The sequence below is a fragment of the Vanellus vanellus genome, assembly GCF_965231255.1.
Source record: "Vanellus vanellus genome assembly, chromosome: 20".
Lineage (NCBI taxonomy): Eukaryota > Metazoa > Chordata > Aves > Charadriiformes > Charadriidae > Vanellus > Vanellus vanellus.
Window position 1 is genome coordinate 8,467,196 of NC_138925.1, and position 24,969 is coordinate 8,492,164.

Sequence of the window (24,969 nt, forward strand, 5' to 3'; positions counted from 1 at the left end):
CACACAGCTCGACTGCCAGTTTCCATATGGAAAACACATTGCATGTCTCCAACAGCAAAACCCAAACTTTCCTAATGTAAAACACAGACAACATACTTAACAAATAGTTTGCTTTCACTGCTGGTTGAAAAACATGAACCCATGAAGGCACCGAGACTGAAATCAACTGTTAACTGAGAAAATTCTGTTCCATTAGTGTCTTGCAAAGCTATCTTCACTTAAGAAAAAAGCCAATAGTATGCCAGAGCAAGGTTTTAGGTTAATTTGACAAAATCCAAAGAATTTAAGAGCTAAGGGTTCTATATTTTCCCTAGTTTATGCTGTTAAGCCCAAGTTGTCTTGCTGCAGGGTAAAGACCTTCTTCAGCACACCCATGCATTATAAAACTTCGAGAAGGAAGAAAAAAGAACCATTACTAGCAGCAGTATAATTGTAGTACAGGTAAACACAATTCCCAAAATCCTGAACCACAGAGGCTGAGTCAATAAGAATTCCAAGTATGTAGCTTCAGTCAGAGTTTACTCCCCAAATTATCTTCGTAACAGCTGCGTTTAAGCTTTCATACACAGACAACATGCATTAGATGGGATTTAAAGTACCATATGAGTTAGAATGTACGTTTACATGAGAAAAGCTGCACCCATTTATCCCAACAGGCTCACACTATCTCAGCTACATGAGTAAGATAGTGAAGATAATAAGCATATCCACCAGAAGTACAAAAAACATCTCTGGTTCAAGAGACCCTTGGGCAAGTTTAGTTTAATCATTTAAGAACAGATTTATTATATATATGTTCAACAGGACCTGAAAAGAAGAATCAAACAGACAGTCTTCCACTAGGAGCAGTAACTCCTAAGCAGAGCAGAAGCTCTACTCTGATCAGCTATTTACCACCGAAGTTTTTATCCAATTAAATCTGAATATTCACTAAGAGATGTGAAATATTGCACTCTAGGTAATTTAACCTCCACAGAATTTTTTTCTTGCATTCACAATATCAATTCATTTTGCTTCAAAATAAGCCAAATTCACTATTTCAGGGTGAAGCTAAAAGAAGAGTGCCCTGGAACTCCAGGAACTAGGTCAGACAGTTAGGAAGGGGTACGAGGGAACAGCAGTAAATCTTGCATTCTGTATCTTAATGCGAACCCACTGGAGTTCACCACTCTTACCACAACAGTTACACAGCTACAGCTCCACAATGAAACTTGCACGGCAAGTGACAGCAGAGCCAAAACATTCAGCCCATCCTGAATGCCGAATCCTGGTCTGCTGAGAAAGCCACACTGCCCGGCAGGAGCCTGGAACTTCAGCCTACAGCAATGACGCTGCACTACTATTGGTCACTGTCTCTGAAACATTACAACACCTCTTTAATTTGATCTTTGGAAATATTGAATTCAAGTGTTTTTAATAGGGGAAAAACAAAACACCACACCAAAACCAAATCAAAAACCATCTCACAGTAAAGACTACAAAAAGCTTCTATTTTTGACCCTAAATTTACCTTCTTTCTCTGTTTGGTTAACTTCAGTTAACCAAAGATTTTTCTCGTGAGAATGACTCTCATCCATATTAAAGCATTCTGCAGAAACAAAGACTTCACTCAGAGGGAGGGTTCATCAAACCCACTAAAATTATAATCATTTAATAAAAGTAATGACTACTCTGTATTTAAAATATTTTCCCAGGCAGCACTTTAGCATATTGTGTATTCCAAACAAAGTGCTATTGCATAATCATTAACTCTGCACTACGTAGATCTTATGAAGCATATAATGAAGAATCTAGTAAAATAAAGAATATTAAGTTTTCTTATGGATAGAAAATGTATATACATGTGCCCATCAAGATTATAGGGCAGAATTTTGTTAGCTATAACGTAGTTCAGAATAGATGCAATGTTTTGAGATGTGTAAAGGAAAAGTAATGTCATTATTTTATACAGACAAAAGCAAGACTAGAAGGAAGTAATCTGTCCAACATCACTCAGATGATCTGGGCTTAGAACACAAAACCTCTTTTTTCCCTCCCACTCCTCTGTCATATTCACCGGATTATGGTGTTACACCAAACAACCACGTTTTCAGAAACTACTAGACAAAAATTCCTATAAACATCCAAAACCAAAGGGATAAAGAGACATTTTAAGAACTACACAATAGCTGTTGAACCTTAGAATGTGCCACAGCGAAGACTGTTTTAAAACTGCGATTATGTAAAACTGCCTTAGAAATTAGAGGAAACATTCTTCCAATTTTTTTTCTTTATTGTCAGTATGATGTAAGGTTATCTTCAAATATCTTTTTTTTTTTTTAAAGTGTTCTCAAATCCAATTTGAAAATAATTGTTTGAGACATACATGCTGCAGCCAGTCAGACAATAACAGTTCTGCAATTATCGGCACCTGCATTACAATTCAATGGATTTAAATTACCAAGGGGCCATGGCAGATACCCTACTGACAACAATTAGCATAAAAATGTTCTACAGTTTAAAGCTGTGGGTGGGAATTACAAAAGGTTAACAGACTAAATATAAAAATCTTTTTGAATATAAAATCAATGCGCTTTGTTACCGAAATCTGGGTACTGTAATTTAACCAAAATAGGGTTTAGAGTATCTGGCAATCTTCCATATGTGTGAGCTTGGTTTTTCTTTTAAGCAAAATGCCAAGCAGCCAGTCTGAAAGTTTAAAACAAGACAAAACAAAGACTGAAAGGAAAGCATTTTTATTATTATTATGTATTTTCTTAAGCTTAGTAGCAAAATGAACCCCACTCTTATCAGGGCTCAGAATGACACTTTTATATGGCCAGATTCAAAATCCTCAATTATTTTATTCCATGATTTAGAGAGGAAAACATTTTAGTGGTCAAAATAAAGTATGCTAGAAGTTTCTAGACTCGACAACTCTAATTCAAAAGGTCATCACTACATCACACCACCTCTATTTTTAGAAGTGGCTCCTACCTCTGTGTAGCCACCAGGGGACACAAAAAAGAAATAATCTGTTTTTCATGACGCTTGGGACCACAGCTTTGTTTTATGTAGACTGAAGATAAAAGTAGAAGAGATGAAAAAAAAGAAATTCTGCTCATCAAAATGTTGAATTTGGCAAGAACATCGAAGTATAACAGACATCAGCAAGAAGCATCTTCAGTAAAAATACAAACTTGGTAATTCTAAAATTTTATCTAGGTTGTCCTTGTGTTTTTTATTGACAAGACAAATGTTCATACAGGTACTTTGGATGTAGATAAATTCAAAGAACTTTGATGTGGAAGCTTAATTCCTTTTATCACCCAATAATTTATCTTTTAAAAAAATAAAAATAATTAACAAGCCTCAGAATAACATAATTACCTGGGAAACATACCATAGCCTATAAAAGTTGCAGTAAAGCAATAAAAAAAAAAGGCAAATAAAAAGGCAAAGCAGATAAGAGACTTGTACAGTTAGATTCTAACTCCAAATTGATGCCTCATTAAATTGAGTTAACATAGATATGCTTGACACATGCTGGGACCCCTTTTATCACAATTACTGCCACATCTCCAGCACTCCTTCCACGTCTAATAGAATCAGCATGTTTAGGACTAGCCCAAGGTTTCTAATTGCAAAATCAGCAAACATATTAATCATCACCTCGTTGCCCCGTTGTTGTGAAATGAGATTACAGATGTGTATTAGAGATTACAGAGAGGAATTTAACAAACTGATTTAGATACTATTTCAACATGGTACTCTAAGATGCTTTTCATATTTCCTTTTAGAAGCCTTCCTGTAAGGCTACCAGTGTACTAACATTTCTCTAGAAAGTGAGCTAGGTTACCAACTTTTACACACATTCTAGTACAAAGCTATACAAACAGGACTTCTCCCCCCCCAAGATTTCCTAATATTATAGCATACTTATTTTAGTGAATATTAATGAATATTTTAATCAATATTAAGATTACAAAACCCACCTCTTGTATGAGGATCAATTGCATTTCTTTTTCAGCTTACAAACTGCCTCTGCAACTCTGCACAATGCAAGATGTTAGTCTTGCATTTTTCTTCAGTCAGCCCTATCTGTAAAATCCTGTCTAAAGTAACTCTGATGCTTTAGGAGAAGAAACAAAACAAGCACTGCATATATATACACATCTGTATGTATATATAATGTTCATACATACTTATAGCACATTGATTGGTCAATTACAGTACCAAACAGAAGAAGGGAGACTCTCTAGGTGTGAATGCACATATCCAGCAAGTCTCATTTGCAGAAAAAAAAGGGAAAAAAAAAAAAAGAGAGAGAACATCATTAATTACTTCAGAAGTTCAGGCAGAAGAATAAACCATCTGCACAGAGAGGTGTTTACCAAAGGTGTTATTGACTCCAAATACAGGCTTAAGTACTACCATTGCAAAAGTCTCAAAACGTTTGGAATTTTCATAGTCTGTCACGTCATTTGTCACCAGAGCAGGTTCACTCCTTGGTCTTTTTCCTCCTCAAAGCCAGAAAATAATTATGGACAGTGATGATAGTTTTTATTTTATACCTACTCCTACTTTTAGGGACATACACAACAATTATTTTAACACCTGGAAATGACATTTTTTCCAGCAGGAAAGGAGAGGTCCCTAAGAAGTGAGACAAGAGTGCAAATAAAAGCTACAAAACATATACATAAAACATATAAAAGAAAAGGATACTAGATAGATGTAGATAGGATACTAGATAGATGATACTAGAGAGATCTGTATGAGGCTCATGAAACTTGCTTCTAGTCTCAGAGTACGTACAGCTGTGCACAGCAGTCTGTGTATCCCATTCCTGTTCTTGTCAGCCGTGCAGGGTACTGCTCTAACTTTCTCCCTCTAATATTAGTTTTTAAAATTTTGCACATTGTCTTGCCATGTAAAGTATCCCTCAAATTTGTATAGATTACTGTGCACATACAGCAAACAGACTCAAAATAAACAATGAACTTTCTATAGGTACCTATTACAGTGCTTCTGATGCCTTTTTTTTGTTCCCCAAATGTTCACGTAAAACCCTGGCAATACAACAAAGATCTGGGATAAGCATTAGTAATATTTTATTCCAGCTGCTACAGAGGCAGCTGAGGAAACATTCAACATCTTTCTTTTAGGTCCATTAAAATAATATTTTCATTATTATTTGACTAGTAGATTTTAAATGCATGTAGATATTGAGAATGCAGATTTCCTCTGCTACTTTGAAAACATTAAGATTGGTCAATCTGTGGACTTATAAACCTAACCAGTGTCATTTTAAGCAAGCGGAAGAGGCAGATGCTGCAATTCTGTTACCTGCATTACTTCAAAATCTCATGAGACGAACAGTGAAATACTACAAACCCACACTTTGTTCCAGTGAGTACAACAGAGATCTCAGGAGACACTACAAATAACCGTGAGACGGTGTGCTCAGGCCATGTAAGTATATTGTGTCGCTTGTCCCAAGGGACTTAAATGTGTACGTTTAAATTCACAGAACTTATGTACATTAAGAGTAATTCCTTCTTTCAAGGAACTGCCTTATGGTGCTGAGAAATCGACGGGAAGCAGTGATTCTCTGGAAGGGCTGCACACCAGTGGAATGCCTAACTGTGGGCTCTAACAGGTTCTTGTCACTATACCCAAATAAGTGTCTTTTCAGACCTTTTGGGGAACTAAAAGAGAAACTGTTAAGAAACTAAAGTTAGACAGTTTAGATACTGAAGTTGCATATTGTTGCTAATGAAAAAATTATTTCTCCTTAGATGACTAATTTACATAAGCCCCAAACCTAATTTTCTTTTTCCATGTCATATGTGGAGAAGTCAGGCTCCTTTACTTTTGAAATACAGTAATCACTCCAGTGACAGGTTCACATAAAATTCCAGATAAAATGATCAAAATTACAATATCTATCAGCTAAAAGCAGCAGAAACTGCTAGCTGTAACGCAGGCCAGATAATAACAAAACTAAATAATAAAATAGAGGAGAAACCTAATTATAGCTGTAGTTTCGCCTTGCCCCCACCCAGGAGAATATATGAAATGCCAGATTTAAAATAATCTAATTTTGCAGAAATTCTTTATTTATCACTGCCCGCAGGAAAGAGGGGGTACAGTCAAAACCTTTTTTTCAGCAGAATATTTGTCTGTAGTGGAAATTACTAACAAGCCTTCAAAGAAGTCTCTGATGATCCTCAGGCTACCTCTATTGATGATGTCAAGAGTTTTAGCATGAAGGGCTTCAGTGGAGAAGTAAGAAACATGGATGGGGAAGTGGGCTTTGAAGTTAGCTCAGAGAAGCTGACACAAAATATAAAATAAATCATGTTAAGGCTTGATCGTGCAAACACAGATGTCAAAGGCAAAACTTCTACTGACTTCAAACGTAAGCAGAATCAGGTCCTCAACAATGAATCAAAAATATAAAAAGATCGTTCTGAGACTTCAAGATTTTAAAAAATAACTAGTAAGACTTAAAAACAAAACAAAACAAAAAAAGGCACCTGAGTGCACACAATAGTGGTGTTATTACATTGTTTAATACAGATTCTGTCTGGTCAGCTGCCCAGATAGAGTATTCCCTAATATCACTAGAAGTCAAGTATTCAGGGTTGGGGAGGTTGTTTTCTTTTTAAATGTACGTACTTGGTGCTGCTTCCATTAATGGACATGATCATCTACAAAGCATAACTTTATTTCTGGTATCAAAACCTTACTTGAGTAAGGAAAAAAAAAAAGTCATTCTTGTCACCCATGAAAAAAAATGTTTCATGCTTTTTTCAATCTAAACCCTACAAGCACACATGTGACTGACCTATTACATTTTCTTTTTAGATATTCTCTCTTGGAAATACAAGTGGTGACTCAGTTGTTATGGCAACTATTTTTCTTTTTTTTTTTTTTTTTTTTAACTAACATATGACAGCCTGTGTGTCATCTGATGCTGTTCCTGAATTAAGTTACACATTCTTTTTTGTCAAACAGTCTAAAAAGAGCTGCTTGGATGAAGAAATAGTGGGGAGAAAACAGGACATTTTTCCCATGTACCCTGCTTTATCAGGTATAAAATTGCTCCAAATCCTTACATATCCAAATGCATATGAAAAGATGCAGCTTTGGTTTGGCCCTCCTGCATGCTCCGAAGAGAAATCATCATATTTACCCTCCCCTTTTTATGGTAAGTTTCAATCTATAAATGCCTGTGAAAGATCATCTCTCTCATCGCGTAAATTTTCTCACTACAGATGAATCTAAAACTTCAATTAATCAAATTGAGTACTACCAATTAAAGGACAATCCCAAAGCATTTATGCTCAACTTATTTCTGTTACAGATTAGTATGTATTCTCCTGAATTATCATGGCCATAAAGAAAACTAGCACTATTACAACCAAAACATTTTAAACGTGGAGTGGCACAAAATAATCTTTTCCCCCTCAGACTATTCAGTTACGTGCACTATTTTAACCCACTAAAGCACTTATTATGTGATTAAATTCACGCATACAGTCAACATTTTGTTAGCTCAGCGCTATGACATGATGATGTGAAAAGTAGCTCTTTTTTGTTAAACAAACTGCCTACAATTCCATGTGCTCCGATCTTTAAAATCCAGTCATTTGTCTTGTATCTTGCTTAGCCAGTAATTTTAATGTAGGTCTATCCGAACTGTGATCTTTCTGCTTAAACGACCAACTATAATTATCAGTTACTACTTGACCTAAGTGTGTTATGTTCCTCATTCAAACCCAATGTTATCAGTTGAATACTCACAATGGAACAATAATAAGAGAATCCATTCATCCATAATGAACCTTCAAAAAAGTATCTCAATTAAGATATTCTTAGTGGAATTCAGTGGAGTTAGTGGGTGAAGGAAGAAAAAATATCAAATAGTGATAGGCTTGAATTAGATGGCAGAATACTTGCAACCTAAAAAAAAAGTAGGAGCCAAAAACTTGAATTTCTTATAGCTTCAATCTTCTAAACAATGAACCAGCGATACGTTTAAGTTGGCTTACTACGAGAACTCCGTAACTTTCTAGCCCTGGTTTCAATTGAGAGCCTGTTACTCAGTCTTGTAAATTCCCCTAAATTTATGACAGCACAATAACTTTCTTCAACCCAGAAGTATGAAAAATATTTTAGCTGATGCAGCAGAAATGTGATGATGTGAAGCAAATGTGAAACAGAGGGATTACAGCTATCTGGACAACTAGCAACATGATGTCACTGATATCAGTGCCTAAAGATTTGTTTCTTTATTACACTGTGATGTCTTGTAATAACATCAAGAACATAGAGGAAAACATTCTTCAACACGCACGCACTGCCTCCATTAGTGCGGCAAACTGAAATAACCAAGATAACATTGTTACTCTAAGTCCATTTAGTAACATTTCTAATCATACTTTAAGCAGTCATTATTAGCTTTTGTAAAGAGTCCTGGAAAATAATTAATACCAAACCAAAAAAAAATGTTGTAGAACTATGTCACTAGTAGTAAAGAAAAAATAAAAACACCAAACCCAAAGAGCTGCATTGATACCAAGCTTACTTGCTTGGCCAACACCATGAAACTCCTAGAAACTAATTTGTAAGTGTAAGATATGTTACTACATAGTGACAAAAGAGGCTTTCCAGACAAATTACATCTAATACATCTTTCATGTGTGTGGATCTCATTATCTATTCAAAATTTGGAAAAACATCCATATTCAAACAATAGCTACATATATATTACTACTAAGCAACAAAACCTCTTGGAACTCTTTCACTGACAGTTCATCAATATTGGATAAAAACTGGATGATTGTCCTTCATTGCACAATTATATCCATACCATAGGCAGTGACGCATGAAAGTCTGAAGGATCTCATCATTTACCTATCAGCAGAATTTATTCCCAAGGTATTTTAAGAGTTAGCCAACCTCTCTCTCCAAAAGCAGAGATGAGAAGAATCAGAAGAGAAATCAGTAGAACAATGGCCAAAGAAAAGAATCCTTCAGTAGCTCTTCAAGTGTTCTTCATTCTTCTCTTTCTTCCTCTTCTTTCTTCCCTCCTTCCTTTATTCTAGTCTCCAAGGCATCATTTCCCACTCTTAATACCACCTCTGCCTCACTTTATCTAACTTGCCTTCCAGTGCCAATTACTCCAATGTCCCTGACCAAACACACAATTTGTTCACTGAAATCAATGATGATCAGTTAACTCTGAAAAGTCCCACTATTTGTCTGCCATGAACACTCAGAAAGACAATGCTGTATTATGAAGAAATCACTCTGGACCTGACCTCAACAGAACACTTAAAAACTAAATTTAAAAATTCCAAAACAAAAGCCTAATTCTTCAAAATCCCAGCACCATAAAAACACTGTACTCTTAAATACAATTCAGACAATACAGTAGGGGGGTGCTCATACTCTGCAAAGGCTGACGTTTTCTAACCACTGTTAGGTGGAGAAGTACAGAAAACATTTGTAGTTTAGGGATATTTAAGAACAGACTAGAATTCTGTAGTCCAAGAAGTCCTGCTGAAGTAGCGGTCACATTAAGGGACCATCACAAACAGGCACGTGTAGGGTAGCTTTGGGCAAACTTGACCTCTGAACAAGAGTCATCTAAAAATGAAAAATACCATGTCCCAAATGTCCACATTTGCTTCCTCTGACCTCACGTGTGATCAAAAGCACCTGAGCTTATAATCCTTCTCATTTCATCGAAGGCTGATTACTTATATATATAAATATATCAAAGATTTTAAGTTTAAGAACACACGGAAATCAACCTGCATTGTCTTAGTAGAGAATTTCCTGCTACAGGGCACAGCAAAATGGATCAGCTAGCACAAGTGCATGTGCACAGAAACACGCATTCCCAAGTAGTGACACCGTAAGACTAGAAAACTATGATTGACTGCCTGTAACAACAGGATGTCTTGAATCCCCAAAACTATCTTTAGCTCAGTGAACTATGTAAAAGAATTAGTTTTTTGTTTTGAAGCCCTAATATTTAAAGCAAAACACATTTTCTACGTTTTCTCTGCAATGCCATCTTTCCAAAACACTGAAATGCCTCCCCTAAAAGCGCGCTTTTTCTGTTGCAACATATGGTATCCCATCCAGAGAGTCACAAGAGATTTTGTTTCCAATCGATTAAATTGCATGAGTCACAGACAGGATCTGCACATGGACTGCAAAAGCAACTGCTTGTTTTTCATGCATTTCACAAAGTAACACATTGCCAGGACAGTTACCTTTGCAGTCCCAGCTACCAAGTGGTCAACAAAAAGCCTCAGAAGCATCAAATTTGAAACTTAAAATCAAAGTCACTGACTCTTGGGAATTTATTAAATGGCCAGCAGTTATTTTGTGTCATTTTCTTAAACCTCTTTGTTGTAATTGGGGGAATCAAGAGAAAAGTGTTGGGTCTTCTAGTGTTAGGGATACAGACTAAGGCTTTGTCAATTCCACAAATCTCACAATGTAAATAAATAGAACCCAAATTCACCACTACAAGTATGTGAAGTACTGGCAGTATTTCTGAACATTAGTGAAGTGTATAAAATATGGACTCCAAATTCAAATTTTAGGCCCTATTTCATTCTTAGTAAATTAATTAAGGTTGTAGAAATTATTACTTGAACCCTTTTGATCTTACTGCACACCAGTATATTTTGCCCGATTAAAATAAGTGAAAAGAAACCATAGGAGGGATAGATTTCTCTATTAAAATGGAATCAAAGTAATCAATTTTTGTTTCTATTTGAGAAATTCAGCACTCTGTGCTTAAAAAAAAAAAAAAACAACAAACACACTTAAGAACTGCCGGTTTGTATCACAAAAGCAGTTTTTTATACTCTCAAGCTATTTTACTGCTATGCAAAGATACTTCTCCATTTTTCAGTAACTAAAGTTGAGCAGTCAACTAATCCATTATCTTTACTTACCATGCTGGCTGCTCGAAGCATCTCCTGCTCCATACAGGGTGTCAGATCCAGATTCTGGCTTTGTCTCCCTTAAGGACTGGTAAATCAGTCAGTGCAAATCCAGAATTGCTAATGACAGAAACAGTAGATTTCAGTTCCCAGTTTCCAGATGCAACATATGTCAAAGATAGCTTCTACACACAAATTCAGTGAAAGAAAATAGTTTTGACATTTCTGTTTGTGCTTATAGGTTTTAAAATCTTAATTAAGTCCAAATATAAGAATAAATTCACCATGACAGCCATTAGGTACCCAGTATATTAAATTCACAGCTGGGTATACAGCAGAAAACATACATTAAGCATAATATTGAGAACTACCTCTCCAACAACTTAAGTCTAGTGGATTTTGTCAAACTGGGGATACAGTTGACAAATTGCAATATATAATTCATTTAAGTTACTCCTTGTGTTTTCCAAGTTCTGTTGAAGTGCTGCACAAACTTATAGCAGTGACTTTGCTAATAAACAAAGAATCAAGTTTCACAGCTTCAAAGAATAATTTCACTGTAGATTCTATTTCATCTGGTACTGACTGTTGCTCTAAAAATATAGAGAAAACCCGAATGTTGGGTGAGATTTTTGAAATAAATTTCTGTGAGGTTTAAAGGTTCTTGTCCTATTAGAAGTACTAACACATTCAGCAGTTTCCAGGGACTTTAGTGGATTTATCAATACTTCAGAAATCAACTATTAATTTAGGATTGCAAATCAGTATTTAGGAGGATGATTTTTATAGTCTTGTTTTTTGAAGACAGAGCTTCCTGTATTTCCTTGGTTAGGGAATTCTTCCTTGAGTAGTCAGAAGCCACCAGCTGGGGGCAGAGGAATGCAGTCAACAACTTGGACTTTTTAAAGGCTGAATATTACATTATACAAGTATATTTGACAATCACAAAAACACCTCAGCATATAAAAAAAAGGTATTTGCTACTATTTTTAGGGTATAATACTTGCCCATTTGCTGTAATTTATGGAGTTGGCACACTAAATACCCAGTTTTAGATTACTACATACACATAATAAACCAGGGAAACATATAATGCATTTTGGCTCTCCCCCATACTACGTACACGGGAGTTAACTGTTTTCCTCTCAGTTTCTTCAATTAACTCAAATAAGTTGGTTGCAGAACTTGATTGGATTTGGCGACTTCTGATGCCAGCACAGATCTCCAGACCATGGCTGTTCAATGCTGATCATCAAAAGAACAACAAATAGTTAGTATGTCACAATTATACATTAACTATCTCTTACTGTTACTGTGTCACAATGTTAAAAGTTCAGCTAAACTTTTTAAGTCAGAGTATAAAATACTCTTAGTGTACTTCTTACTCAAACAGGCAACAGAACTCTCTATTTTGGTCAGCAGCATTAAATAGAGGAAAGTCAATGACTGATGACAATGACTAAGGTTAAAATTAAGAAGAAAGTTAAAAATTACAACTCAGTGAAAGAAAATATCAACCAAATCAGAATCAATTGAATGGAATGATCCATTGTAGCTTTATTTGTTATATCCTTCATAGCATTTGTGGTGGGTTGACCTCTATTGCAAATTAAGATAGGCTCAAATAGTGAGAAACAAAGATAAATTAAAACATCTTGCCCCCTATCTCGTGCCCCTTTTTCCCAGGCTCAAATTCACCCCTTTATTCCCAACTCTTCTACCTGCCCACCAAGTGGTGCGGGGGGATAAGGAATGGGGGGTTGTGGTCAATCCATAACAGTTCCTGTCTGCTGCTCCTTCATCCTCACATTTTTCCCCTGCTCCAGCATAGGTCCTCCACAAGCCACAGTTTCTGTCAGGAGAACCTGCTCCTGCATGGGCTTTCCATGGGCTGCAATTCCTTCAGGACATATCCACTCGCTCTGGCATGGGGTCCTCCGTGGGCTGCAGCATGAATATCCATTCCACTGAGGTCCTCTTCATGGGCTGGCTCAGAAACACCTGCTCCACCATCGTTCTTCCAAAACTTCCACAGGCTGCACAAGAAATATTTGCTTTGACATCTGCTGAACGTCCTCCCCACTCCTCTCACCTCAGTCTCCACAGGATTGTTTCTTGCACTCCCCCCGCCCCCTCCTTACTCCTCACTGTTGTGCAGTGTTTTACCCTTTCTTAAATATGTTTTGACAGGGGTGCCACCACCTTTGCTGATGGGCACAGCTTTGGCCAGCAGCAGGTCTGTTGCAGAGCCAGCTGCAAATAGTTGTGTCCAGCACAGCGCAGCCCCTGGCCTATTCTGACAGAGGCCACCCGTGCAGTCCCCCCATTCTCAAAACCTTGCCATGTAAACCAGCATTAAATGCAGGTTCTTGCATTAGGCACCTGTAAAATTCATTCTCTCATTATTCTTGTTTCACAGAACAGGAGAAAGTGAAGGAAACAATTATGATCTTGACTCTCTCCTGCCATAACTACTGTAAAAATGAAAGCAATCGTATTTTCAAGGTAAAGTAATACAAATGCAGGTCAACAATTAAATGGTTCATTTATATAGGTAAAAAAATCTCTTGAAGCTTTGGTACATAAATTTGTTCCAAAGGTGCAACAGAAAACTAGCAAACATGTACAGTTAAAATTCTGCCCACGACATCCAGTCTCCAACCCTTGTGAAGGTGAGTATCTCACAAAGAGAAAGCAAACGATATCATCTGTGCTTGGCTTGGACAATCATAACGTTAAAACTAAGCTGTATTCCCAAATGGATGGAAAGAAGATATAATGAAGGCAGTTTCTTCACAAAATCCAAGCTATCGTTCTGCCTGAACTACTTATCTAGATATTTATTTTAAACTGAAGTCCTGTGAATAACCTTGACTTCCACAAAAACGCATTTTAAAGAGATTTAAAAAACAATTAAGTTTTAGCAATAAACAGGAATATCATGCTTTCTTAATACAGAATGTAAATGATTGCACTGCAATGTACTGAGAAAAGGGAAAATTAAGTCTTCTAAGTACCCAATGAACAGGAGTGGAACAAATTTTCTCTCTTCAAATATATCCTTATAGTAATCTGAAGAGAATACTTCCATGATTGTGTAGAGATTCTTCAAGACCTATTCAATTCCTTATTGTTCAGCTTACAGTGCCAGAAAAAAGGCCTGTTGAAGTTAACATCTGCTAACTAATCATGAAACAAACCATCACAACATTTTATAGGGTTTGAACATAGCTATGAATTTTGATTACTACCAACTTTGACTGGATTAAAGAAGCACTTTACTGTGAGACTTATGAAACCTACAAAAACTTACTCCTGCATAGGAAATCCTTCTAAAAATAAGCACTTTCATTCTGGGTTCTGAAAATACAACCTAGCAATACAAGTATGTCTAATATTAAAGACAGAAATAAATCAATCAGGTGAATTATATTCTTCTGATTTTTTGATTAAATATTTCCTTTTTAGAGTGGTAACAACCTATAGTAGAGATGCTGACATGCAAATATTCTTAAGATGGGCTGCTGCACAGATCTCTTCTTCTGAGTTTTACCGCTTGTCACCAAGAGTACATGCATGCTGTATTTCAAGGGTTTTTTTATTGTTTCCTTTGAGGTGATACATTCATATCTGAGTGAGGCAATACAAAAATATACTTATGAGCACCTCTTAAGCAGCAGCACTCAAGTTGGAACTACAATACTCTATGTAAACAGTTCCCTCATGCAGAAGTCAACTGGATTAGAAAAGCTTTCTATTAAGCCACTGAGTCCGCACCTTTGCATTATGATGGGATTCACTGCTGCTCTGCGCTTAACAAATTCTAACCTGTGAGCAATTCTTTACTATTTCCAATTACATAAAGTTAAATTAACTGAGATTAATCTCTTATACACACGCATAGTATGTATGCAGACAGAGTTTGTTTCTTTTGTATCTTTCCAACTTTCTAATTCCAAAATACTTTCACTTCAAAATTAAAACCCCCCATTATTAAACCAAAAAGCTCGCCCTCATCGCAAGAATAAAAATCCATTGCAAGAACACTTGATACCTCACTATAGTTCTGCATTTAATTTGAATGAACAGCTCCCTCCCTTCAGGAAGGGTCTCAGTCAAACAGCTATCCCCCTTGCTCCAGAGAACTATGCATTCTAGGAGAACTGAGTACTCAGAGGATGCTAAACACTATAGTCAGATCATATTAATCAAAAGAGGGACAACCAAAGCATTATGTCAAAGACTTGTTAATAACTGGAGAGCATAATGAATGTACGTACCAGCAGGGTAGCCATTGATCCACAGTCCATCACAGATGTCACCAGAACAATTAACTATAGCGCCCCGTTCATTGAATACGTCATTTCTCCACTGCCCCTTTAAACAGAAATACACACAGATTTTAAATTTCGACAACACCACAGCTAAATTACAAAGAAGGGATTATTTCAGCCAATTTTCAATAGCAAAGTGGGTGGTCCTCAAGGCTTTTTATAAATACCCTTCCAACATTTGTGTGAAAAGTTGAATAGGAGACCACACAACAACCAAGGATTATGTGGCACTCCTCTAAAGGAGAAAGGGGGGAGAATCAAACATTTCTTGCCCAAGGTTTGTTACTGTGGGATACTATTATGTGAGGTCCTTCAGTTCATATATTACATCGCATTAAATTACATGGCAAGAATGAATAACTGCTTTGTCACATACAGAATCACACATTATTTTGCTTTTTAAAGATTGTGAAAAGTAAAATAGTGTACCAAACTCAATTCCAAAAAGCTTCAGTTATTTAAATCTGGACTGCATTTCACCCACGATATACCCTTTACATAAAAGTTTAAAGATTCCTAAGGCTGCAAAGCCAAATACCACAGAAGCTTAGGTAGGAGCCAATTAAAGCTTCTAGCAACATTAAACTTGCACACGTAATCGTGCAATTTAGCATTACGTCATGATGAACGTGCATTTTTCTAGTATACCCTTTCCTACTCAATATATCTTGAGATGATTAGTTCACACCAACAATTTTACTAACATTAACTGATAGCAGAGTCACCAGATTCTTCTTTGCGGTCCTACAATAGGGGAGGATAGAAAAACTTGTCAGACATTTCACAGGTATTTGCTGACAGGACAGGGAAGGTCACAATCAGGAATACTGATTTCAGTTTCAGATGTGAGAAGAAAGTATAGAATTCTATATTGTAGTATGTACTTTTAGTCCAAGATACGGGTAAGAAACATCTTGAAGCACAGAGCTGGCACTGAAAATTAGTCTGAATTGTTCCTATATTATTGTAAGAGTTTAGAGTTGAAACTGATGAGGAAATAATCAGATAATGGTCAAAGTACAGTCAACAGTCCAGGCATGGGAAGTAAAACTACTCAGTAACAAGGGTCACTTGTTTTACACAGTACTAATTCCTGCTTAGCTATCAGACATCATTCTTTTAATGTTAGAACACATAAGGAACTAGAGAATACGAATATTTAAAGTGATCTTTCTTCTATTAAGTTGGATAACTGGCTTTTCGTGTGAGCAACGGAGGTACCAAATAAAGTGCTACTATAATTCTAAAATGTGTGTGAACCCAGTTGAAACTCCAGACCGATATAGCGGCTAAAGTTCTAGCACTTTGTTTACACCTTTAGCAATTATACACGTAAGCTAGAAGATAAGACCAAAGAGGAAAAGCAGTTATTTGGAAACACACTTTGGGGATACTGCTTGCTTTGGTCTATTTCTTCCATCACTTGAAAGCACATGATGCTATCTTCAGCAGTTATTTCAGGGACAGCAGTACTGTTGGTAACTAATGTACGCAAGCTTCCAGCTCCACTGACATTTTCACAATCTTCTGTGCCTTGTGGAAGAGACCTTTAAAACAGTAGTCAGCTAGTTATACTCCTGAATGTACGTAACTGAAGACGGTCTAGAAAAAACTCACTGTAACTGGAATTGTATCTACATTATATACTGAAGTCATAGGGGCTTTCATCTTGCATCAGTGTATGTAAACATGCAATAGCTGTGTCCTGCTTCCCCTAAGGAAGGAAAAGGATGGGGGATAGAAAATATGCAGCCTTTCTCAGTGGTTCCTTATCACTACCTGTAAAGGCATTGTGCTTGCTTTCAATCAATCCTTATGATTGCCTACTATTAATGTCACTCATTCTCTTAAGTAATTAAGCCACCTCTTTCTTAGATTTGCCTTTGTCTCTCTCTGGCACATTTCCTTGTCTAATCCTCTTTTCCAGATGGCATAAGGACGAGAGATAAGTGTTGCTAAAAGTTGCTTAGCAATGCAACACATGCAAGGTTTGGAAATGCTGACGTCCACATAAGCACTATCTATACATCACACATTTATGCAGAGAAACAAAGGCGTGAACAACCAGAGTGACATAGGGGCCTCCAGAAAAAGAGCTACTAGTTAGTACACAAACAAAGGGGAGCAGGAAATGGAGAAAAAGAAAAAGCTACAAGCTTCTAGGGATGGGCTGTATTATGCTGTGGAGGGTTTTTTTTGTTTGTGTTTGGTTTTGTTTTTAAACTAGAACAGGAAATTCTGCTTAAAACAAAACAAAATCCTTGAGTTTTAGTAAGGTCCTGTATTTTCTGTGATTCAGAGACATACAAGGCAGTAGACACAAAGACATTGCAATTTACTAATAGAGACCAAAACAGAAATAAAAAGACTCATGAAGAACAGAAACTGATGAAGGCAAAGTTGTTTACCATCAGCTAGGTATCAACCACAGAAATCCTCCTATCCTAAGAACTGGTAATAAGGCATTTGTTCTGGTAACTGCACAATGTAATTGTGGATTGTTTCTAAACTCTAAAGTAAGTGTGTTTATATGGAATTTAATTAAAACCACAATTAAATATTACAGGTAATAAATAAGAACATTTAGTACATGAACAGTAACAATTTCACAAGGTCATATTATCATATTAATTCATTTCTGCAACAGCTGCTTAAATAGGTTAGCATGACTCATTTTGTATATAAAAAACCTGAGATGTTTGGAATTTATTCATCCTAGGTGACAACTTCAAAACAACTAGTTCTAAGAAAACAGCTAAACAGTAGTAAATCAACTACAGAAATTCCCATGTAGCTTTACTAGGGGTAGTCTCTTACTAAGCAAGATTTTCAAATACTAACTTTGATGGACAGCTGTTTATGAATATAGAAAAAAAATATTGTAAATGGGTCACAAGTACTTACTACTTTTTTATTTCAGGAAGCAATTTCCAGTTAATTGATGAGGTTTCCATTTTTCAGTTAGTGGCTATTACACTTATTGCAATTAATTCTGCTTATTTCAAATTCAAATTTGCCTGCTGCTACCAGTATATGATTTCCATATGCTCTAATTTGGGTTTTTATCAATCCTTTTCATTATTTGGCTACAGCCATTCATCAAACATATTTGCATGGGCCTGATCTTAAATATCACGTTAAAATTACTTAATGGATTCAAGTTTTCCTTTGTAAAAATCTTGTACAGCATACAGCCTCAGCTGACATTACTTTAGATAGACACATCTATATTTAAATACACAAAGTTACTCCAGTATATCTTGACTACTTATCTGGCTGAATATGTTCCGATAGTTCATTCTATATGGCCTGTTTTAAGAACTTGGGAGAATCTATGTCTATTGCAAGAACTACAGCCTCAAATGTAAATCAGTTTATGTCAAAAGACACACAAGGTTTTATTTTCCCCTCAAACTTCAAAGAGTTTCTATACAACATTTCAGAAAGTTATTGACACTCAAATGGTTTTAATAAATAATAAAAGAAAGAGGTGGCTTAATATACATAAAAGACAACAACTTTTCAATGCTTTTGATCCTTGAATAAGGAAATAAATATAAAGTATTAATATAATTTTAAATCAAGATGTATTAGAGAATACTGTTTTGCTTGCATTTTTTATACAGTAACGTGTGTGATCTGACAGACTACCTTATTCTCAAATTGGCATGCACTTCAGAATAAGACCAAAACCTCAAATTCTGCAGGCACTTTAGCACCCATTTTAAACAAAAGTTTCCTCCCGGGTTTATTTCTGGTTTGATAGTTTTTATCAAAATCTTACTTTATCCTTCTCTGAAGGCCTTTCATTACCTGTCTTCTAAAGTGAAGGTAACAAGCAAAGCCCTGCTGATTTCTTGGTTAGGCTGAGTCAGGCCAGCATTCAACAATGTTTCTCTTTAGCAAGACAAATACAAGATTTTCAATGAATCCTCAGTGTAAAATGCTGTATATTATGGCAAAATCTAGATAAACTACAGAAACAGTAGTTTTGTATGGGTTTGGTTTGCCCCTTTTTTTCCCCCCATTACTGGTCTTTATTCTTACATGAAGACTGCTAATTACATCTTCCCACTGTCTTCTTGTCACATCTTATTATCAAGCATCAGAACCATGTATCAGCTTAAGATGACTAAAAAACGCTCAAAAAGGCAATTAAATATACAGATTATGCATTCAGAAATACGTTCAGCACACTTCCAGGCCACTCTCGGGACACAGTAACTTCTAAAAATTACTAGAACTATGAGTGATGCAGTAGTCGGTGGTCGTATCCACATACAATTAAAATAGCAGGGCTCAGCATTTACTAGTGGAGTTACTCATTCATAGTCTTTATATCAGCAATAGCTTTATTTGTATTTTTATATCATATATATCATTATATTGTATTTGTAGTCATAACCAAGATTTGGGAAGATTTATTGTATCTTCAAATTTCATATTATCCCCTATTATGCAGTACAATTCTGAGCAATTGAAATTCCAATAATTTAAATAATTTGCATCAGAACTGAAACTATGACTCTTTCAAACAGGTAACTCAAATGGATTTGGGGGGGGGGTAGGGGGGGGGGAGAGAAGAACAAAGCCTGCAGGTGAAAAAGCCCATAAGGCTTGCCACCTGTTTAGTGTGGTTAACAGGTGTATCAAACAGCAGGCCTTCCTCTGGGAAAGAAGACAAACTAAACACAGCCAAAACACACAAAGAAGCAGCAACAGGGACAGAATGGAACACAGCATCTGCTTACTGGGACTTACACAGCAGCCAGAAATGAGAAATCACAGAAAGGAAACACTTTTATGATGAAAAAGAGTGTTTTACTTCATTAACCTCTGCAAACTTCATTTACATGTCATTGTTTCCTTTCACTCTCAAATGTGCAAACATACAAATGCACTAAAACCTGACAGGCCATCACAGGTCACTGGGTGTTTATTTATTTATTTAAATAAGCAGCTTTCAGGGGCTTTGTTTTGTTACATATTCCCTAGTGTTCAGTTACAGTTTCTATCTAGCATCTCTTGACAACATTCTCACCTAATGTGAAATCAGTTTTATGGTTAAGCAGTAGATAAATCAGTTATTTGTTATTATTTGCTCCTCTGTTGACATAGTTATAATTATTGCTTGTTTACTGGACATTTAATCGACCTGAATCTCTGAAGGTTCACAGATTACAATATGCTATTAACTGGCAGCATCCACTTACTAAAGTTTATCACTTGCAAAAGCTTGACCTAAAAATCTAGCCTACAGCTAAAACTGAAGAGGAAAAACGGACAAATTCAACATTCATGACATTATTCAACCTATTCTATATGACAGAGAAGTAATGCTAGAACAATACCCTAGAGCTTGAAATATTTGCCCCGTTCTTGTTGTTCTAGCAGATTACTTCAGTATGTCCAAAGTACTATTGTAAGGAAAAAAAAAAAATTTTTTTCCAAAATCCCTACAGTCACACACACTTTACAAGCATAGAACTATTTGCACAAAGTATCGGTACACTAACCGATTAGCAATAAAGTTTCATACTCACTGAGATATCTGACCATACAAAACAATACGTCGACAAAAAGCAGACAGAATTTCCAGATCCTTAAATTGAGTTTCATGGGGCACAGACCCAAGTCTTACCATTTGAGTTATGACTGGGTTTGCATCCCCTGTGCTGCCCATACATAATTCCTCCGATTAGTTTTCTTATATTTCCTGTTTACTTCCATATTACGTAGACTCATGTTTTGCTGGAACTGTGCCTTGATTTTTGTTGGACTTCAGTGTATACTGATCTATTACCATATTTGTCGGGAATGTACTGGTACAAACTTAATAAATACTGTGCACACACACCCAATGGCTAACTGATCACATACTTTTTGTCAATTTTTCATTGACAACAACAGACCATTAAAGCAGGTGGTAGATTCTGCTAGTTACTTGTACTGTGTCAAAACTGGCTACTGAAAAAACAAGCAGTATTTAAAATTTTATATCCATTAAGTTTGTGATTATTATTCTCAAAGTATATTATTGTCCGCTTTCTAACCTGAAATGAAAGAAGTGACCACACAAGCTATAAATTTTGTCAGAGAATGACAAGCCATATAAGACTTAAGATCTGAGACAGTGCTTGGGGCCGATAGACAGAAATGAGAATTATACTACCCGCACTTAGGGGAATGGCTTTACAAACAGCATGCTGAGAGAGGTTAAAATTGCAGAAACACATGACTAAATCATTTACCTGTAAGGTGTAGGTCACAGGTATGTCTTAGACCCTTTCCAGAAAGCTGGTTAGCTCTTTCATAATTCTGTGGTAACAGGTTAAAAAAGAAATTTAACCTATTATTTTGCCTGCAAAAAAAACCCAATAAAAGCGTATAAATACTTTATGTTAAGTTATATAATTTGAAAGCAGTATATGCTTGCATTAAGTGATTGTCTTTTAAGTTTGGTTGATTTAGTATTTATATTATGCAGAAAACAACAACATACTGTTGTCAGTGTTGTCAGGGTTTGTTTTTTTTTTTGCCAAAGTATCTTGTCACTTTTGAGCACATATCCAGTGTAAACTTAAATATAGTACTAAATACTTACAACCCTAGAGACAGACCAGTTACTGAACAAGTGTAAGCCTGAAGAGTTTACTTACTCAGCCTCAAAACAGATGCTAGAGAGACACCCAGTGGTACAAAACTCTGTGTGCAGACGTGCACACAAATATACATATAAAAAATGTCCTGTCTTCAATGTCTCAAGAAGTGAGAAGCTATGATAACACCATTTTTGTTTAACAGTGTTTTTTTTATAATGAAACAAGTGCAAAACAGTACTTGTACATATTTTTATGTCATCTGTTTCTTTATCTAACAAGTATTTATTATCTCGTCCTACTGATTTTAATTCCTTTCACGGAACGGTCATGGAACAATACATAAAGATTTTTAAACTGTATTCCATAATTAAGTTTAGATTAACAGATTTCACTACAGACTTTTAATGTATATTTAAAAGAAATCTGGGGATGTTGACAGGTGCAAAAAAGGAACCAAACCAAAAAACCAAACCCTTAACGGAAAAGCCAGGATACCTGCTTATGTATATACCAATAGCAGACCGAACTGCAAGGTATCCAAGTGCTTTATGCTCTATTTTAACTACATTAACAGTATTCAATAGAATTTTGGTTGTGCTTTTCCAAACAAATCAGTAGAGTTTCTCATGACTCTTGTTTATATACCTCATATACTGATCCAACAGCACCAGGCAATATTCCATGACCTTGGCACTTGTCTAGAATCCAGGCTCCTTCAAAATTATCCTCATTCCTAAAACAGCTAAAACCAAATAGGAAATTCTTAAAGGAAAATAGATTTGGTGACCCAATACACCAGACTATCAGAGGAAGTGAGCCAACCACAATAAGCAGTGGCAGTCAAGTCTAGTCCACACTCTCACAGTCCTTTCCCTGAACTTCACGTGACCAGTAAAACGGCATAGTGAAATTCAGCCAACCAAGCTGTACCATCTCTGAATTTGGCCACAGTATGAATTTGGCCACCTGTAACCTGTTTCATTTAAGTTTATTTTACTATGTCTTTAATTCCTACATATGAAAATGTCCCTAGAAGTAGGAGAGCTGGACATAAAACTTTTCCTGATTAACAATTCATTATGTTTGAAAACTAATCAATTCTGTAGAGGCAATTCATTTAAGGGAACAGTTCCACTTCCCGCGGTATATTACTAAACCATTTGTATAATTGTGACAGTGCCAGCTGTTTCCTGAATCTTAAGATCTAAATAGTATGGCCTTTTCCCTTGTAGATTATAGCCATAATAGCTTTTTTTCCATCTCTATATTTTACTAAACGCTACTATTCCTAAATATTTACTCAAACATTACTCGCCATTTTATAGCTCTTGTTTTTGAAACAAAAAATAATTATCACAGATTAAGTTAACATAAAGCAAGAACAAGAGCTTAAGTTTCCTAGCTTTTGGTAGACCAAAGCCATCTTTGAAACATGAAATCATTAAATAATTGTATTTATGCAGCATGAACAGGTCTGTTCAGTCTTGACAGAGTAAACGCTGAACAAAGCTTACTCAAAGAGTCTAACTTACCTTCTCTCGTTCCACTGAAGAGCTCTCCTTCATACTTCCCACCATCTTTATATTGCAATACTTTGTGTCCATGGTGCTTTCCAAACACAAACTGACTAGAATAAGCGTTCCCTTGAACCAAATATATAAAAAAGTTAAGTACAGGAAGAAACAACAGATCTGTCAAACACAGTTTCATTTTTCTAATATATTTAGGGTTCACCAGTAAGCGATATTTTACTTACATAGCACAAATAGAAGACATTCTAAAAGCCTAGAAGTTTATAATTAGCAACTACTTTTTTTTCACTATTAATACTGTCTAATGAAGACTATAAATGCGCTCATTCAGTCTTTATTTAAACCTAATGAATCATGATCCTTCTGGTCTTTAAAACTAACAGCAATGTGTTAACAAGAAAAGACTCACAGTATGTTCTTTTATGGTTAAGGAATGTATAAAAGCGGTACTTGAATTTCATAGTCACCTTAACAGCTGTTCGATGGCACGTAATCATTCAAGTATTTTGTGTCAAAGCCTGACAAATCAGCTGCTTAGCACCAGAAGTACTGTATTCTGAATTTCATGATGTGTGATCTTAGAATGACAGATAACTGTTTTTCTGTCAAGTATTTACCCAATTTACTTATGTAATACACTGTACTCCATTTATTTTCTGTCAGCCTTACAGATTGTTGACTAAAGTGGTTAGGCAGGTGGAGAAGTCACTGATTTACCTGTACACGAGTAAGCAGAAACAGGAGAAATTCTTTTCTGGAGCAATTTCCTGGGACAGATCTTCAATCAACGAACTTCTTTCTGCTCAGGATGCTAGGAGAGAGATGGATTCATTTAAATGTTCCCTTGGTAAATTATGCATGAGATGTCCCTCTATAACGGAGAGTTTATTCAAGTTCTTTAAATCCTTTAACACCTTTGGCCTGATCTTGTGGAGCGTTCCATACAAGCACAAGTCTGCATATGCGCGCATCTTTGAAGGACTGAGACTGTTATCAAAAATTGATGACACATGGATCTGGTTTTTACCATTAACACATTCGATTAACTTTCCGAGGTGACTGAAAGTTAACTCAGCCTAAATTGAGAGGTTAACAAGAAAACCTGAAAACCACAACTCTTCAATAAACACCATGAGAGACTGAGAACTTGGATTAATTCTGTTTGGCTGCTTATGACATGTATTTATATGTCACAATTTAATGAGATTGGGATTTTATTTTTTTTTAAAGGGTATGTAATAGTTAAAAGCTCACCGGTGGATGCTCAGTACTGAAATCCATTCCCCATAGTTTCTCCATTGACAATCTTGCCCTCATAATAACTTCCATCTTTAAAGAACTGCTTATCCTGACCCGGAAAATAAAACAATACTTCCAAGCCCTTACAACAGACAAATGTGCACCTTTATTTTCAACTCAAGTTGAAACTTTCTCATCTTTTTCTCCTTTATATGATTAAATATGCTTTAGACTTTTCTTAAGACTTACTGTCTTGGCATCTAAACATTGACCCCAGCTGAGGGGCTTACAAAGTACATATAATGCA

General features: G+C 36.0%; 1 protein-coding gene across 1 annotated transcript in view; it reads right to left on the reverse strand.

Moving 5' to 3' along the window:
- The window catches only part of MORN1 (MORN repeat containing 1), a gene marked incomplete at both ends in the record, with an annotated part of 49,476 nt that overhangs the window by 23,047 nt on the left and 1,460 nt on the right, over positions 1 to 24,969 (reverse strand). Inside the window, 8 exon segments of the mRNA XM_082493523.1 lie at positions 10,968 to 11,029; positions 11,031 to 11,140; positions 12,873 to 12,991; positions 15,236 to 15,332; positions 22,537 to 22,604; positions 23,424 to 23,534; positions 24,678 to 24,687; positions 24,691 to 24,771. Of these exon segments, the coding sequence (XP_082349649.1) occupies positions 10,968 to 11,029; positions 11,031 to 11,140; positions 12,873 to 12,991; positions 15,236 to 15,332; positions 22,537 to 22,604; positions 23,424 to 23,534; positions 24,678 to 24,687; positions 24,691 to 24,771 (658 nt within the window).